At 39.6% G+C, this 18,519-nt stretch overlaps 3 protein-coding genes across 3 annotated transcripts; all 3 read left to right on the forward strand.

Annotated features, from left to right (window-relative positions):
- The first annotated feature begins 1,983 nt into the window (after positions 1-1,983).
- LOC124059249 (olfactory receptor 52K1-like) lies at positions 1,984-3,035 on the forward strand. The gene has a single exon (XM_046389100.1). It carries the CDS (start codon positions 2,079-2,081, stop codon positions 3,033-3,035), a length of 957 nt encoding a protein of 318 aa, XP_046245056.1. The 5' UTR covers positions 1,984-2,078.
- Positions 3,036-10,232: 7,197 nt separating this feature from the next.
- On the forward strand, positions 10,233-11,220 carry LOC124058743 (olfactory receptor 52K1-like). Its single transcript, XM_046388272.1, has one exon. The coding sequence runs from the start codon at positions 10,233-10,235 to the stop codon at positions 11,172-11,174; it is 942 nt and encodes a 313-aa protein (XP_046244228.1). The 3' UTR covers positions 11,175-11,220.
- Positions 11,221-15,111: 3,891 nt separating this feature from the next.
- LOC124059250 (olfactory receptor 52K1-like) lies at positions 15,112-16,053 on the forward strand. Its single transcript, XM_046389102.1, has one exon. The coding sequence runs from the start codon at positions 15,112-15,114 to the stop codon at positions 16,051-16,053; it is 942 nt and encodes a 313-aa protein (XP_046245058.1).
- The last annotated feature ends 2,466 nt before the right edge of the window (positions 16,054-18,519 follow it).

Genomic DNA, 18,519 nt, shown 5'->3' on the forward strand with positions numbered 1-18,519 from the left:
ACAAGCGCTCTGCAAAACAGCTGATTCTGGTTCCTGGCTGGTCGATCGCTACATCTCTGCTGACCACCCATGACTAGATGTGAAATGTCAATGACATCGCGGCACAACAAATCACCCAATCAGAGTCTGCATAAAGTGGTGATAGATTAATATGGGGCTGATAGGGGTTTTTCTTATTTATTTATTTTAACAACGTTGGCAGCAAAGTGATTGTAACAGAGCGTTCTACCAATTAAAATTAATTATGTATTAAAGATGTTCAAAAAATAGCAGAGGAAGAGGTATGATGACAGGTCAGGAGTAAGCTTAAGTGACGCTGATAACAATTCAGTGATGATCATGCAGCTTCATGAACAAGTAACATAGCTGCATAGTTTTACTGGTTATCAGTCCCCCAGTTGTCTTTTACACTGATGATATGTCCTCCCAGTAAAATAAATAAGCGATTCTCTGTTAAGTCTGACAGCTAACTTAGTACTAGCAAGTTAGCTAAAATTTGACCAGCCAAGCTACCAGCCAATAATTACTAACCCAGTTTGAAGGCAACAATTTCAGTAATTTGAAATCATAAAACTGAAACGCAGCTGCTAGCTTCTGCTACTCACTAACTGACCACAGTAGCAACAAATAAATTCCCCCGGCTACAGTAGTTTGAGGGAGCAACTTACAAATCTATGCACGCAAAATCATTCAGCCACTGTTTTTTCTTCCATTCTAACCGGGAAGAACTTTCTACTTTGTTTAAAGCAAAATGTAAGTTTCCTATACTTTCTTAATTGGATTGCATGACACTGTGGGACTCTCAGTCTGACTTTCTCTCATCAGATGGAGGGTATTAAAGTGCTGAATCAGCATTCAGTAGGGACGGGTGGAGGGAGGACTGGATGAAGAACAGCCAGCAGCTGAAATCAGCAGCACACATTTAGTGATGGACACTCAAACTCCAACCAGTAAAACCTGATGGCTTTTTTCCTACAGAGCTGAACTGTCTGCAGTTCTTTGGGTTTAATCCTTCATGTCTGAGACCTGAAATTTGATTTTCTTCAAATCAAAGACAGTGAGGGGATATTATTTTACCTCAGATTGTTTCAGGCATTTTATTTGCTGTCAAGTTTTGGTTTTGCAAGTCTAGATACAATGGAAATCACCACACTCCGCTGGCTGAATCTTTGTATTAAATCCACGATGTTTTCACTGTGTTTTAAAATGTAGTCAATGATGGTGTGTTTGTAGCACCCATGCTTTCTCAGCACACCTGCTGTCAGGTCAGAGCTATTTATTTTGAGAAAAATAACAAATTTTCCTCAGGTCTTTTCAAACATTCAAAACTATTTAAGCGTAGACCCTGATTACGAGGAGTAAGAGCAACAGAGGAGGGAAGACATGAAGTCAGAAAGACATGAATGAGGTATCATCTTCACAGAGTAGACTCATGGAACATTGTGTAGGATCACAGTTTGGAAAAACAATGAGGAGTGACGACTAAGACAGGTGAGCTACAAGGAGGGTGAGAAAGAAAAATCCCAGGAATATCAGTTGGGGTTGAATCAAAAAAATGGCTCTTACAATAAGTTGTGACATAACAAATTGTTGTGAAAGCACTTACAATAAGTGCAGACTTTTTTTCCCTGGAAAAAACAAACCCTGAAAAAAAAAGTAGCTATACACTGTGCATGATTCAGGTGTGAGGAGGTTTCAATGCACAGTCCATTATTCGACTGTAAAAAATCACAAACTACTCAGTAATACAGTGCTGACATGTTTTCATCATCTGAACAGACTGTGAAAGGATAAAGTTGTTCTGGTATCGACTGAAAAGTGAACTGAGGTAAACTGTGAAAAAATGTCATTTGAAGCTTTATAAATTAAATTAACTAAAATTACATTGAAGTGGTTGCTGGGTATCAGGGTGTCAGTCAGAAAGTGAAAGCAGGCCCCATCCTGGGGTTTAAGTTTTTCTTCACATGCCAATGATTTCTTGAATTATTTTGTCATCCTACAGAAACATCATTTGCAGTTGTGTGGAAGTTTAACTTTCCAATCATTTGGTCTCTCTCTGAAGAGAGACCAAACTTGAAATGTTAAAGAGGTTATATGAGGAGGGGAGGATGGAGAACGTCTCCTCACACCAATACTTCATCTTCAATGGTTTCAACGAACTCGGAGCTCTGAGGCCCGTCCTCTTCATCCCATTCTTCTTCATGTTCGTTGTTTCCCTCTCAGCCAACTCCCTGCTGCTGTACGTCATCATTTCTCAGAGGAGCCTCCACTCACCGATGTGCATCCTCATCGCTGGCATGGCATTTGTGGACCTGAGCTACCCCCTGTTTTTTGTCCCTCACATGCTGCTGAACTTCTTGTTCGACTGGAGGGGAATCTCTCTGATCGGCTGCCTGGTTCAGATGCACTTCATTCACTTTGTTGCATCTTTTCACTCCACTTCTCTGGTATGGATGGCCATAGACCGCTACTTTGCCATCTGCACACCACTTTACTACCATGAATGCATGGCTTTACCAAGATTCCTCAAGTTCATAATCCCACTTGTGGTCAGAAATGTCCTCCTGTTTACACTGCTTGTGAGTCTGGCAGGAACACTGTCATTTTGTGCTGATAATGTGATGAACCACTGTTTCTGTGAGCACATGGCCTTGGTGGAACTGGCCTGTGGAAGTACAGCCATCAACAACCTGATTGGGCTAATGACTATTTTCCTAAATCCTGTAGCAGATTTCATCTTTATTGCTGTGTCGTATGTGGTGATATTCAGCTCTGTGCTCAAGTCCGGCAAGTCAAGTGTCAAAGCGCTTCACACCTGCATCACCCACATTGTGGTCATTACTGTCAGTCTGATCGTAGCACTTGCTGCTTTGCTGTCGTATCGGATCAGAAATCATCTTCCGGAAGGTATTCGGGTTTTCTTCAGCATCATGTACCTGCTGTTCCCGAGCTGTTTCAACCCAATGATTTATGGCATCAGAACCACCGAGATCCGACAGCACATTATTAAAATGCTGACTTGCCCTCATTATTAGGAAACTATTAAAAATGCCATGTAAAATAGCTCTATTATATGGAAACAATAAACTTCTATGAGGACTGCCTCATGTTCATCACACGTTAGGTATATATGAACTGACTGGCTGGGCTGAGGCAAACATTAGTGACCGTTTGAGTGCCAGAACATCTCATTTGAACAAACTGTATTTCTACTGACTCGTCTCTCTATGTAGACAACCGTGTGTTCTATTGGCAGTCACCTGCCCTTGGACATTCTGACAGTGACAATATTCTGCCTAAGTGGTCCATCCTGCCAACTTCACGCACTCTGAAGGTGTGGGTGAATGCAGTTGAAGAACAAATGGCAGATGTGCGAGTTTGTCATACGTGCAAGTCATGAGCAAATCTAAAGTTTCTGTGCTGAGAGCAAGCAAATCAACACTTTACACATTTAACCTTCTTGTTGTTCTTGTTGTGCTTCATGTTAATTAAGTCTGTATTCCTGGTCCAAAATGACCACCACATTACAGCTGATTACAAAGCCATAACAATAAATATGTTATTGCCTAATGCTGTGTCTAAACAAGTTATTGTGAACACTGCCTTTGAACCTTTGTGGTTACATTTCCTGTTCAAGGCCTCATTAACAGCTCATGACAGCTCTCAACGGCTCATACAACCGATTTCTGAGTAAAAGCATAATATAAGGATTATTTTGACATAATACTTCTATGAAATATACTGTCCTTATTGTCTCAGCATTTAGCAAAAACGTGTTGTAACTATTTCATATTTTTAAGTAATGGCACAAAATGACATGTTATGTTCACAGTAAAATTTGCTGCCCACATCATCATCCCATATTTAAACAGTTTGCTTGGCATGTCCTGTTTGAATGGTCAGTGTCCCCTCATCCACTGTGATGTCAGGGCTTAGAGATACTTAGTTAGTTATAAACAGTTATAGGACTTAGTTATAGATGAGTGGCAGGTGCTACACCCACTTGGCCCAAACCTCTTTGATCAGGGCCAGCTTGGCTTGTTGATAATGGCCTGGCCTTGTTTAACAGAGCTTATCAAACATGACAACACATGAAATACCTGGGGTGAATATTACCTAACCAGACTGCATAAAGTGGTGCTAGTTCTGTCTCTGGATTTGTAGGAGACTCGAATATGCTTGGATGTCTATTTTTCTGCCTCCTTGTCTTTCTAAATGCATCTGCCCTCCAAGTCAATTAAGTTTATCACGATGGTTTCAGGAACAGTTTAACCCTCTGGAGTCATGTATGATTGTCAGCTTTTGACTATTTTTGATTCTACCTTTATATTTCAGCTTAGAAATTTTTTACCTTGCCATGTTTGGTATGATTTTTCTTCAGCACAACCTCACAATTGTGACTTTACTGTTATTTTTTTCATTTTGACATACTGTATTAACACACAGGACCTAAAATCGCACAAAAAATATAAGGCCCTATGGACTGCCAGAGAAGCATATTACTCAAAATTAATTGAGGATAACAAGCATATCTCCAGGTTTCTGTTCAGCACTGTAGCCAGGCTGACAGAGCCATAGTGCTTTTCTCCCATTGACATCAACTAAATTCACTCATATTTTCATTGAAACCAACAACATGCCTCTTACACTCCATCCCAGCTAAGCTGCTCAAAGAAGTTTTACCCTTACTTAGCACCTCTCTATTAGACACGATCAATCTGTCCATAATAACAGGCTATGTACCCCAGTCTTTTAAAGTAGCTGTAGTCAAACCTCTCCTTGACCCAGATGTGTTAAGCAACCATAGACCAATATCTAACCTTCCATTTCTCTACAAGATCCTTGAGCGAACAGCTACATGGCTTTCTACATAGTAATAACTTACTTGAGGATTTTCAATATGGCTTTAGAGCTCATCACAGCACAGAGATGGCATTTAGTCAAAGTCAAAAATGACTTTCCATTGGTATCAGACGAGGGACTTATCTCCGTCCTTGTACGGTTACACCTTAGTACTGCATTTCACACCATTGACCATTCTATCTTATTACACAAACTGGAACACCTAAGTGGCATTGAAAGAACTGCATTAAGCTGGTTTCAGTCGTATTTATCAAATCAATCTAATTGGCATTAAAAGAACTGCATAAAGATGGTTTCAGTCGTATTTATCAGATCAATCTCAATTTGCTCATGTTAATGACGCATCGTCCATACTCACAAAAGTTGGTCACGGAGTCCCCCAAGGCTCTGTGCTTGGGCCAATACTACTCACCCTTTATATGCTCTCCATCGGTGATATAATTAGGAAAGACACCATAAATTTTCATTGTTATACAGATGACCCACAAGTGTACACTGTAAATGCAAACAATGTTCTTACTTAGGATGAAATAGTGCATTTAACTCAAATCATACTAGTTTTTTACGGTCACCAAGACTGTATTGGCCACCAGGGTACCAGATAACTGTCTTACCCAGCCAGACCAACGAAGCTCTGGACCACCATACCACTTGTCTCACTGAACTCTTCAAAACCAGAAAAGGATTTGTCGGCCAATCGCTTGATCGCCTCCTCCAGCCAAATTTTTCCAAATAAGTTTGCTTTCATATAGTCTTCTGCTTATTCTTTTTTGGTCATCTTTTCCATGAGATCAATGACATCACCACAACACGCACTGCTGTCCTGCAATGTCTGCCCCTGTGTCTTAGAGATAATTCCAGCAAATTGTTCCTCAGCTGCTCAGTAAGTACATTTATAATGATAATGATTGACCATCGCACAGTGCACATTTTAGGACATCATCAGATCTCAGATTTAGCCAATAGTAAAATTCTCAAGAACTGAGGTCAAGTTAGTTATTATAGCCTGTATTGACTTTACAAACCAAACATACTTAAGTTGGGATGTCACAACAATAAACAAGTGACATATTTTTAATCAGTTGGTAGTTAAAGCCAAAGTTAGAGCTTCACAGATGAAGTTGTATTGCGTTTTATTATTTTTTTTTATTCTTTTAGTTGAAATGCAGCCATTTCTACCTGCTCATATTCTAAAGAGCTCTCTAATAGTAACTAGGTGATGTTGTGCATCATAAGAGTGAGAACACTATAACTACCTTAATTTATTTGTGTTATTTTATTTTTAATGCAAGATTCAGACTTTGCATGTGACTTCACACAGGTGCCTGTTGGGGTTCTTAGAATCATGGCTGAGGACACGCCACCACTGATTAACAACATTGCAATCATCCTTGAAGGAAACACTGCCATGGATGAGATTCCCACAACCTCTCAAGCACTCTGTCTTCTGTTCGGCTTAATGTATGTACTCCATCTGGATCACCCCGAAGGTATGAAGAACATATTTGAGTTCACATAGAAGATACTGTTGAACCTCGGACAACAAAAGCTTAGCCCAAAACCGCAAACATTAAAAAATGCTCTTTTGTTCTAGACGTTGTGTAGGGATAGCTATACTGGTTTTCTACACACGTGTGGTGTGTGAATGAGTGCGAGTATGATGGGGCTGAACAATTCATCAAAACATTTAATATTTTATGCATTTATTTTTACTGCATTGAATATTATGTTTTACTTGCATCTTTTTTTGTTTTGATAATGAAACCACGACAATTTTTTTTTTTCTTTCTTGGTGGAACTGCAAAGGTCTCCATTTTTTATTCTTAAGAAATATATAAACAAATTTGATACACAACACAGTGAGAATGATCACTCTAACAAAACTGTGAATCTTCACAATAACTGTCAAAAGAATACCATTGTTTTGTTTATTTGTTTTTTTTACTCAGCCATTTTACTTACTCATTTCATTTCATACTCATCTGGCTCAATATTATGGGCGTGCAGTTATTGCTACCTCGTAATTGCAGAAAGGGAGGAGGTACTTGGGGAGCCAACAGTATTAAAAAAAAAAAAAAAAAGTATCTATTGATACCTACTTCTTGTATTTGTTCCCTATGTTTCGCATTTGTGATCGGAAAGCATAAAAAAGAGCCATCAGTGCAGGTGTTCAGTGAGTAAAAACTGTTGAAAAAGAGCATACAGTATATGATGTTTAGTCTCTCTCACAAACACATAATATTGAGTATATAATAATTTAGAGAAAGGCATAACTTAGCAGAAATCTGAAGCAATCAGCAAACTACAAGGAAGGATTTGCCTCTAATTGGTGTTAGCATAACTGAATCCCCCTGTTTTCTCTCCTCTTTTCACTGACTGTCCTGGTTCCCCGCTAACAGAAGGGTTTGGACTAGTGCTGAACAATTAATCACAGTATTAACAAAAATCGCCATATGGCCAAGTACTATTATTCAAATTACAACTGTAATTTGAATAATTGTTCAGTCAAACTCGACCTTTGATGATCTCTTTCTAGACAAGTTTCCGAATGAATAGCATGTTGATTATTATTGTTGTTGTTTAGAGATACTGAAATAAAAAAAACATGTTTGTAATGCCATTTTGTGAATTCTTATTTTTAAGTTAGCTAAACTAAGGTATGTTAAGTGCATTTATTTAAAATTAAGTACTGCTCACTTACTTTGGCACAGTATATTAAGTTAATGTGACTTATCTTTATTGATTTTCTGTCAAGTTTAGTAAAGTGGATTACACTAACATACCTCAAGTGAAGTTTATTACAAATTTAAAGCGATGTCCACTTGTTTTGGCAGGATATATTACGTTAATGTGACACAAAGTATTGAAGTTGCAACAACTTGATTTGAATTTAACTGTGCTGAGATACATAAAGTTCTTACAACTTCAAAAACATGTACTGCTCACTTAAATATAATAATTTCACACTACATCACAAAACTAAATTTGTTTACTTACTTTTCCCAAGGTAATCGGTGTCCTAAATTTCTTTTAAGTAAACTCAACTTGTTAGAATTTACAGTGTACTTGTCAGTGAAACCAGATGAAACAAATCAGTTAGCCAAACTTCAGGCATTTCTTAAAGACATAAATGGACGACTTGCAATTTCCTACTTTTAAATTCAGACAAAACTTTTGTTCTGGGCCCCGAACACCTTGGATACAAATTATCCAGTGATAATTGCAATGCTAGATGGCTTAGCCGTGGCCTCAAGCTCCACTGTAAGGAATTTAGGAGTTATCTTTGACCAGGACATGTCCTTTAACTCACACATAATGAATATTTCAAAGACTGCATTCTTTCACCTCTGCAATATTGCAAAAATTAGGCACATCCTGAGTCAGAAAGATGCAGAAAAACTAGTCCATGCATTCATTACCTCCAGGCTGGACAATTGTAATTCCCTTCTACCAGGTTGCCCCAATAAATCTATAAAGACTCTCCAGCTAATCCAGAATGCTGCAGCAAGATTACTGACAAGAACCAGCATGAGATCATATTTCCCCTGTACTGGCTTCTCTACATTGGCTACCTGTAAAATTCAGGATAGAGTTTAAAATCCATCTCCTCACATAAAAAGCCCTGAACGGCCAGGCACTATCACATCTTAAAGAGTTAATAGTTCCGTATTATCCCACCAGAACTTTGCATTCCCAAAATTCAGGGCTACTTGTGGCTCCTAGAGTCTTCAAAAGTAGATTGGGAAACAGAGCCTTTAGTTATCAAGCTCCTCTACTATGGAACCATCTTCCGGTTTCCGTCTGGGAGGCGGACACCCTCTCTACATTTAAGAGGAGACTAAAAACTTTCCTCTGTGACAAATCTTATAGTTAGGGTTGGCCTAGGCTGGCCACTAGTTATGCTGCTATAGGCTTAGACTGACAGGGATCTCCCATGATGCACTGAGCCTCTCTCGCCTCCTCTAACTCTCCGTCTGCACACATTTATGTCCAATTAATGCATGTTACTAACTCAACTTCGTCCCTGGAGTCCTTGTGCTTTCTTGTCTCGCATGTTCCCATGGATCATGGTTGGACCTCTTGCCGCGGATTTAAATCTAGTACTATTCTGTACAGCCACTACCATTATTACTTTTTCTATCATTATCATAATCACCATAATACCTTCTGTATACTTCATAATTATCATTATCTACAGTTCCAATACTTCTGGTATTATTACTGTTGCTGCAGCTCTGATTGCTCTGTCTGTTCCGAAAATTCTGCCTTCTAAAAGGCAGTTTTTCCTCACTACTGTCGCCAAGGAATGAGGTAATATTAGGAGGCATATCAAGGCAAAGGCAGTGAAGAGACTAAAAATATTTGAAATTTCAGTGAGTTCCAGTGTTTACATCCCACCCTGAAACAAGCATGAGCCTCTCGCCCATAATTAGATGCACGTTTCCCATCTGCACAGTGATACGAAAAGAAAAAAGTTCCGATATGGAAGTGCTCACAACAAGGTGTGTGAATTATCTCAATAACAGCTCATGATTTCTGTGAAGAGACACCAATGTTGAGTTTTTCCAAATGTATCTTTGTGAGACAGGGGCCATCTAATTCCAGCTCACACCAAAATTATCCAAATGGATAAGTAGCACTCAGAAGAACAGTGTGTATTTTTGATTTTGGGGTGAACTGTCCCTTTAATGTCTTATTTTGACAAGTGACGAAGTGTTGGACTCGTCAGCCAATGGCTGCGTCACACAGAGGGCATTAAAGTGCAGAGTCAGTGGTTCGGCAGTGACGGGGAGAGGGAGGGATTGATGGAGATAGCAGCTGACCCTGATGCACTGCAGACAAGATGCATTTAAAGATGCCTCCAACAAGTGAATCTGGCTGATTTCTGTTTTATTGAAGTGTGAGCAGGTCCTCACAGTTAATTATATTTGAGCTCTTAAACACATACAACTACACATGGATACATCATACGTGTGTCATATATTCTAGTGTGATGATCTGGGTGGCTGAGCAGTTGAATAATTTGGTCAGTTTTTTTCTTTGTTGTGTTTTGTGAGCTTTGTTAAACTGTTTTCTGGTTCGTGATATGTTGCTGATTCATTTCCATTTCCAATTTCCATTCAATCAACAAATTGGTTAAGTGATAAATGTTGTTGCTGTCATCCGGTAGACCTGATTTCTGAACCTCGTCGAGTTCCCTGTCGTTCTCTTTTTGCTCAAACTTTCCCTGCTGATGTTAGTTGAACGTCACATCTACAGGTGCTTAGTCTTCTGGAGATGAGCTTCAAGGCATTAAAAACCGTGTAAAATGTTGACTGATCAGGCTTAACAAACTAAAATCCGGAACGAGGTTTTATGAGCACGAGAGGATGGAGAACGTCTCCTCACACAAACACTTTATTCTCAATGGTTTCAACGAACTCGGAGCTCTGAGGCCCGTCCTCTTCATCCCATTTTCCATCATGTTCGTTGTGTCGTTGTCAGCCAACTCCCTGCTGCTGTATGTTGTCATTTCTCAGAGGAGCCTCCACTCACCGATGTGCATCCTCATCGCTGGCATGGCGTTTGTGGACCTGAGCTACCCCCTGTTTTTTGTCCCTCACATGCTGCTGAACTTCTTGTTCGACTGGAGGGGAATCTCTCTGCTCGGCTGCCTGGTTCAGATGCACTTCATTCACTTTGTGGGAACTTTTCAATCCACACTGCTGGTATGGATGGCCATAGACCGCTACTTTGCCATCTGCACACCACTTTACTACCATGAATGCATGGCTTTACCAAGATTCCTCAAGTTCATAATCCCACTGGTGGTCAGAAACGCCATCCTGATCACACTGCTTGTGAGTCTGGCAGGAACACTGTCATTTTGTGCTGATAATGTGATGAACCACTGTTTCTGTGAGCACATGGCCTTGGTGGAGCTGGCCTGTGGAAGTACAGCCATCAACAACCTGACTGGGCTAATGACTATTTTCCTAAATCCCGTAGCAGATTTCATCTTTATTGCTGCATCGTATGGGGTGATTTTTAACTCTGTGATCAAGTCCAGCAAGTCAAGCGTCAAAGCACTTCACACCTGCATCACCCACATCGTGGTCATTACTGTCACTCTGACCATCGCACTTGTGGCTTTCTTGTCATATCGGATCAGAAATCATCTTCCTGTAGCCATTCGGGTCTTCTTCAGCACCATGTACCTGCTGTTCCCGAGCTGTTTCAACCCAATGATTTACGGCATCAGAACCGCTGAGATCCGACAGCAGATCCTGAAAATGCTTACATACTGTCACCAGACTGCACCCCATTATTAAGAAATTCTGAAAAATCTGTCACATCAAACTGCTCTTATATATCAAAACTCAATTCAATAAGGGCAAAAACTAGGTGATTATTGCTTTTATGTTGGGGAAAGTGGGGCTCTCTCTATTTACAATTTAATGAAAGAGTTTGGTCTAGACCTGCTCAAATTGGAAAGTGTCATGAGATAACTTTTGTTGTGAAAAGTTGTGTTGTTGTGGCGCTATATAAATAAACTGAATTGAAATTGAATTGAAATTTTATTGCTCTTATTTTTTGATTTGTTTTTACGAGATGTCAATTTATTGTTTTTATTCATTTCATTCTTATTATGTTGATATCAATATTTTGTTATATTGTTTGTTATACTGTTTGCTATATTTTGTGTTTTAGATTTTGCAAGTTTTGTCTTGTTTTAACCACATCAGGTGGTGACACCCATGAGCCCCGGTGATGTTTTACTACTGACTGCTGATCTGAACTTCTATGCACAAAATATCCATAACAAACATCGTGTTTGAGTACAAAATATTTGGTAAGTTCAAATGCAACTGGGACCAAAACAGCTTTGGTGTCACCTGATGGTGAGTTGAATCAGGCAGTGGGCGAAGCTGCCAAATAAACCTTGTAAACTTGAATGTGTTATGGGGGTACATTGTGACATTTGGTTGAGGGCTTTGTCTGCAGGATGTTCAATTTGTTCTATATCTCAGAGGAAGCTGGGTGGTAACTGGAGAACCTCCTGGTGGATACCAGCAGTGAATGAGACTGTCAAACTAAAGCAGCAGAATGGCACCTGGGAGGCTAGAAAATACTGCAGCTTCAAAGTCACTGAAAACCTTCAACCTTATGTGACTGCCAATTTCAGTGCCAGAAGATCTGATCTTTGAACAAACTGTATTTCTACTGACTCGTCTCTCTATGTAGACAACCGTGTGTTCTATTGGCAGTCACCTGCCCTTGGACATTCTGACAGTGACAATATTCTGCTTAAGTGGTCCATCCTGCCAACTTCACGCACTCTGAAGGTGTGGGTGAATGCAGTTGAAGAACAAATGGCAGATGTGCGAGTTTGTCACACGTGCAAGTCATGAGCAAATCTAAAGTTTCTGTGCTGAGAGCAAGCAAATCAACACTTTACACATTTAACCTTCTTGTTGTTCTTGTTGTGCTTCATGTTAATTAAGTCTGTATTCCTGGTCCAAAATGACCACCACATTACAGCTGATTACAAAGCCATAACAATAAATATGTTATTGCCTAATGCTGTGTCTAAACAAGTTATTGTGAACACTGCCTTTGAACCTTTGTGGTTACATTTCCTGTTCAAGGCCTCATTAACAGCTCATGACAGCTCTCAACGGCTCATACAACCGATTTCTGAGTAAAAGCATAATGTAAGGATTATTTTGACATAATACTTCTATGAAATATACTGTCCTTATTGTCTCAGCATTTAGCAAAAACGTGTTGTAACTATTTCATATTTTTAAGTAATGGCACAAAATGACATGTTATGTTCACAGTAAAATTTGCTGCCCACATCATCATCCCATATTTAAACAGTTTGCTTGGCATGTCCTGTTTGAATGGTCAGTGTCCCCTCATCCACTGTGATGTCAGGGCTTAGAGATACTTAGTTAGTTATAAACAGTTATAGGACTTAGTTATAGATGAGTGGCAGGTGCTACACCCACTTGGCCCAAACCTCTTTGATCAGGGCCAGCTTGGCTTGTTGATAATGGCCTGGCCTTGTTTAACAGAGCTTATCAAACATGACAACACATGAAATACCTGGGGTGAATATTACCTAACCAGACTGCATAAAGTGGTGCTAGTTCTGTTTCTGGATTTGTAGGAGACTCGAATATGCTTGGATGTCTATTTTTCTGCCTCCTTGTCTTTCTAAATGCATCTGCCCTCCAAGTCAATTAAGTTTATCACAATGGTTTCAGGAACAGTTTCAAGCTGTTTCAACGTGGGATATGATGTAGCTCGATGGCTCTATGGGGTCATCCTGATGATACTTTGAGCCAGCAGCTGACCTCTCCTCTCAGATGCAGATGAAGACCAGCACAAGTTCCCAACTTTTGACAGGAACATAACAGCAATCTCAGCAGGGCTCTTATCTGTTGTCTTCAACTCCTGACACTTTGTCCATCAATGTATTTTCACTGTCAGTTTCCTGGCCTCAAGAAAGTTTTATATATTAGGGCTGCGAGAAAACTGTGACTGAAACACGAAGACAATGTTGTGACTGTTTGGGAGAATTGCCCACAAGTCTGGTTCCCGTGCAGGGAAGATTCTTGAAGCAGATCTGCCAACTCTGGGAAAATATTCTGTGTTTGACAACAGTGCTTAGCTTTCATGCTATCGCACCGCGTGCACATTTTCATTTCCCACACACAGCTCCATCATAAGTTCATTCAATATCAATCAGCTAAGAAAAGAACAACTGTTGTGCTGTAAGAATTAATCAGCAAAACTTAAGATGTAAAAATATTATCTATTATGAATAAAACCTGTTTCTGTTCAGTCTTCCCCAGAAAAGAATGTTAGTTTGTTTTAAGGTTCTTCAAAGTTGGAGTTTTACTTCCTGTGTTTCCTATTTTGATTTCATAACACCCTGGGAGTTTCAGTCCAATTTTGTCTCGTCGACCAATGGCAACATCAGACGGAGGGTATTAAAGTGTTAAGTGTTCAGGGGGGTCAGGTGGATGGAGGGGTCGATGTACTAACACTAACAAGTAAAACCTGTTGATTTCTTTTCTACCGTTCATCAGGTTCAACTCTTCAGGACTGAGTTCTGAATTCTGCTCTTCTTCCAACCAAATGACTAATCAGAAAGTGAGGGGAAATTATTTAATCTCAGACTGTTTCAGAGATTTTCTATACTGTTACATGTTGTGATTCTCATTAATTTATCTGTCAGGAAACATGTTAAATCATCTCTGTCCACTGGCTGAATACTTGGATTAATTTCACAATATTTTCTGTGTGTTTTCAGTTCTCTCTTCAGCGCAATACCAAATACCCTGAGATGTGAGCCAGGTTTGTTTGCAAAAATGTTTCATGGTGTAGAAGCATCGTTTTTCCCTTGGCATAAATTTGCTGTCGAAAGTTCCAATGCAGCCAAAACAGACTTACTGTTAAATGTAAAGAATTGTGGTAAATGTTGCTGTTTCTCTCAAGCACTGTTTCCAAGCACAAGTTGTCAAGTCATGTTGGAGCAGAATTACACTGTGGAGAAACATATACTCGATATGAGACAAATCATGAAAATATTTTGAGGGAGTGTCAGGACAATAAAAGTATTTGAAGTAAAGAATTTCTATCAGAAAAGCAGAATTGAGCCTCAAATACACCAGAAACTGGCATTAGACAACCTTATCTCCCTCTGAAGATATATTTTCTGAAAACCGTTGACCCCCATTCAGGTGTAAGGAAGCTTTAATGTACAATCAATAATCCAAACATAAAATATCTCCAACTATACGAGTCACTTTAATACAGTAAGAAAATGTTTTATATAATAACTACATTTTCACAAGGACAAAACACCAAAAATTAGTGAAGTAAGGCATTTTTAAACACTGCTTTGATTTTTTTTAATATATCAGTTTCATTTCTGTGGCTCATCTTTGCATCTGTTCCTAAGTCATAATAATCAGTGACATTGAATTACATATTAAAAGTCACCATTATGTGAATGTAAATTGGTCTTAACATTCTGTTTTCCCACTGTGTTTTCAAATGTTTAAGTACCAATCTCTTAGAAACAGCTGAACTCATTTAATATTATACAATATAAATAAGGTTTTCTTGTACCGCGAAAGGCATCCCACAGAAACACAATTTGCAGGTGAGTGGAAGTTTCATTTCTACATGTCTCTCTCTGTTTTCAGGCTTATCAAACTAAAATCCTGAACGAGGTTTTATGAGCACGAGAGGATGGAGAACGTCTCCTCACACAAACACTTTATTCTCAATGGTTTCAACGAACTCGGAGCTCTGAGGCCCGTCCTCTTCATCCCATTTTCCATCATGTTCGTTGTGTCGTTGTCAGCCAACTCCCTGCTGCTGTATGTTGTCATTTCTCAGAGGAGCCTCCACTCACCGATGTGCATCCTCATCGCTGGCATGGCGTTTGTGGACCTGAGCCTCCCGCTGTTTTTTGTCCCTCACATGCTGCTGAGCTTCTTGTTCGACTGGAGGGGAATCTCTCTGATCGGCTGCCTGGTTCAGATGCACTTCATTCACTTTGTGGGAACTTTTCAGTCCACACTGCTGGTATGGATGGCCATAGACCGCTACTTTGCCATCTGCACACCACTTTACTACAATGAATGCATGGCTTTACCAAAATTCCTCAAGTTCATAATCCCGCTGGTGGTCAGAAACGCCATCCTGATCACACTGCTTGTGAGTCTGGCAGGAACACTGTCATTTTGTGCTGATAATGTGATAAACCACTGTTTCTGTGAGCACATGGCCTTAGCAGAGCTGGCCTGTGGAAGTATAGCCATCAACAACCTGACTGCATTACTGGCTGTGTTCTTCATCCCTGTAGCAGACAGCATCTTTACTACTGCATCGTATGGGGTGATATTCAACTCTTTGATCAAGTCCGGCAAGTCAGGAGGCAAAGCACTTCACACCTGCATAACCCATATCATGGTCATTACTGTCACTCTGACCATCGCACTTGTGGCTTTCTTGTCATATCGGATCAGAAATCATCTTCCTGCAGCCATTCGGGTCTTCTTCAGCACCATGTACCTGTTGTTCCCGAGCTGTTTCAACCCAGTGATTTACGGCATCAGAACCGCTGAGATCCGACAGCAGATACTGAAAATGCTTACATACTGTCACCAGACTGCACCCCATTATTAAGAAATTCTGAAAAATCTGTCACGTCAAACCGCTCTTATATATCAAAACTCAATTCAATAAGGGCAAAAACTAGGTGATTATTGCTTTTATTGCTCTTATTTTTTGATTTGTTTGTTTTTACAAGATGTCAATTTATTGCTTTTATTCATTTCATTCTTATTATGTTGATATATGTATTTTGTTATACTGCTTGTTATACTGTTTGCTACATTTTGTGTTTTTTTTTAATTTTGAGCACAAAATAGTTGGTAAGTTCAAATGCAACTGGGACCAAAACAGCTTTGGTGAAAGTTTGAAGAGATGAACAGAACTGTCACCTGGTGGTGAGCTGAATCAGGCAGTGGGCGAAGCTGCCAAATAAACCTCGTAAACGTGAATGTGTTATGGGGGTACATTGTGACATTTGGTTGAGGCCGTTGTCTGAAGGGTGTTCAATTTGTCCTACATCTCAGAAGAAGCTGGGTGGTAGCTGCCAGAGTGATCATGTTTGTGTCTTAACTTAATATTTATAACCCTTTGGGCAGATATCACAGGTTTCGTCTATTTTTGTATGTAATTTCTGTACAGTATTGGTTTGACTTCATTTTTTGGTCCATGATAAATAAAGCAATACCTGACTATCGTGACTGATCCTTATCTGAATAAATCTTGCTGGCAATACACTGGTATCTTAATAAACTTAAATTTTACATATTACCGTTATTTCAACTATTCACATTTGAAAAGTGCACAGAGACATTAAGCATTTACTTTACTACTGCAAAATTCTCATGTCAGATTACAGTCATTTTAGAGTTGCTCCTACAGAGATGCAGCATGTCAACACGTATGTGGATACTGTAAACTTTTTCTAGTCCATTCTGTTGATTTGGCAAAAGTAACTAACTACCCAGAAATACTACTGTTGACTATGTGACATGTCAGTGCAAACTCTGACTCAAAACCTTTGGCTGAAGAGGTCCTCCTGTTTCTGCAGTGTTGACCAGACCTTCTTTGTAGCCTTACAGCGTTTATGCATTTTGGGGGGCAGCCGTCGCCTAGAGGTTGGAGAAGCAGCTTGTGATCGGAGGGTCACCGGTTCGATTCCCCCACCGGACGGGCAGGAAAGATTTGGGTGTGGTGGAGTGTCAATAAAGCTGATTCTTCTTCTTCTTCTTTTTTTAATAAATTACAGAAGCCCCGGAAAACCACGAATATCTATAAATGCTATCAAGTCTGACTGAAAACACAGCTCTACAAGCGTGAAATAAATAACCACAACAGTGAGTGAGCCATTCGGAGGTCACTGAAATTAATGTTGAATCTTTGTGTACACTTGCAAAGACAATGTCGGACGCCATAGTTTTCTCTGGACCCCTACCAAATCTGACCAGTGATGACCTGTTTAGCTGTATGTCATCATTCAATCGCTGGCTGTTGAGGTGGTCTCCAGTCCTAGTCCTTTAAACTAATAAAGTAATTATTATGGGTGATTTCAATTTCCATGTAGACAATGGTAATGATAGCCTTTGCACAGCATTTATCTCTTTATTAGATTCAATCGCCTTCTATCAGCGTAAATAGTGTACATAAACCCACTCACTGTTTCAATCACACACTTGTCCTTGTTTTGACATATGGCACTGAAATAGAACATTTAATAGTCTTTGAACAAAATCCTCTTTTACCTGACCATTGTTTAATAACTTTTGAGTTTGAATTACTTGACTACATACCACCAAGAAAAAACTCCCATACTTGATACCTGTCTGATAGGGCTGAGGAAGCAATTCTATTGTCATTTACTTCAGTATCATGGCCCCGTACTGTAGAACTTCACAACACTAAAGAAAAGTCTTATGCCAATTGTAGTCCCTCTCAAATAGACCATTTTGTGGACAGTACAGCAAGCTCATTACGAACAATCGACTCTATTGCCCTGCTAAATATGTAAAGCAAAAGAGACTTGTGCCATTGTATAATATTGAGGTTTGAAAATTAAAACAAAATGTGCAAAACCTTGAAAGGAAATGGTGTTCCTCCAAACTCACAGAATCTCTCTAAGTCTGGTAAGATGGTCTTAGATCATATAGGAAGGCCCTATGGACTGCCAGAGAAGCATATTACTCAAAATTAATTGAGGATAACAAATATAACTCCAGGTTTCTGTTCAGCACTGTAGCCAGGCTGACAGAGCCATAGTGCTTTTCTCCCATTGACATTAATCAGCTAAATTCACTCATATTTTCATTGAAACCAACAACATGCCTCTTAGACTCCATCCCAACTAAGCTGCTCAAAGAAGTTTTACCCTTACTTAGGACCTCTCTATTAGACACGATCAATCTGTCCATAATAACAGGCTATGTGCCCCAGTCTTTTAAAGTAGCTGTAGTCAAACCTCTCCTTGACCCAGATGTATTAAGCAACTATAGACCAATATCTAACCTTCCATTTCTCTACAAGATCCTTGAGCGAACAGTCGCC

Source organism: Scatophagus argus, chromosome 5 (genome assembly GCF_020382885.2).
Source record: "Scatophagus argus isolate fScaArg1 chromosome 5, fScaArg1.pri, whole genome shotgun sequence".
NCBI classification, from domain to species: domain Eukaryota; kingdom Metazoa; phylum Chordata; class Actinopteri; family Scatophagidae; genus Scatophagus; species Scatophagus argus.

Coding starts and splice junctions, on each gene's coding strand:
- LOC124059249 (XM_046389100.1), top strand. CDS start 2,079: ATGTTAAAGAGGTTATATGAGGAGGGGAGGATGGAGAACGTCTCCTCA.
- LOC124058743 (XM_046388272.1), top strand. CDS start 10,233: ATGGAGAACGTCTCCTCACACAAACACTTTATTCTCAATGGTTTCAAC.
- LOC124059250 (XM_046389102.1), top strand. CDS start 15,112: ATGGAGAACGTCTCCTCACACAAACACTTTATTCTCAATGGTTTCAAC.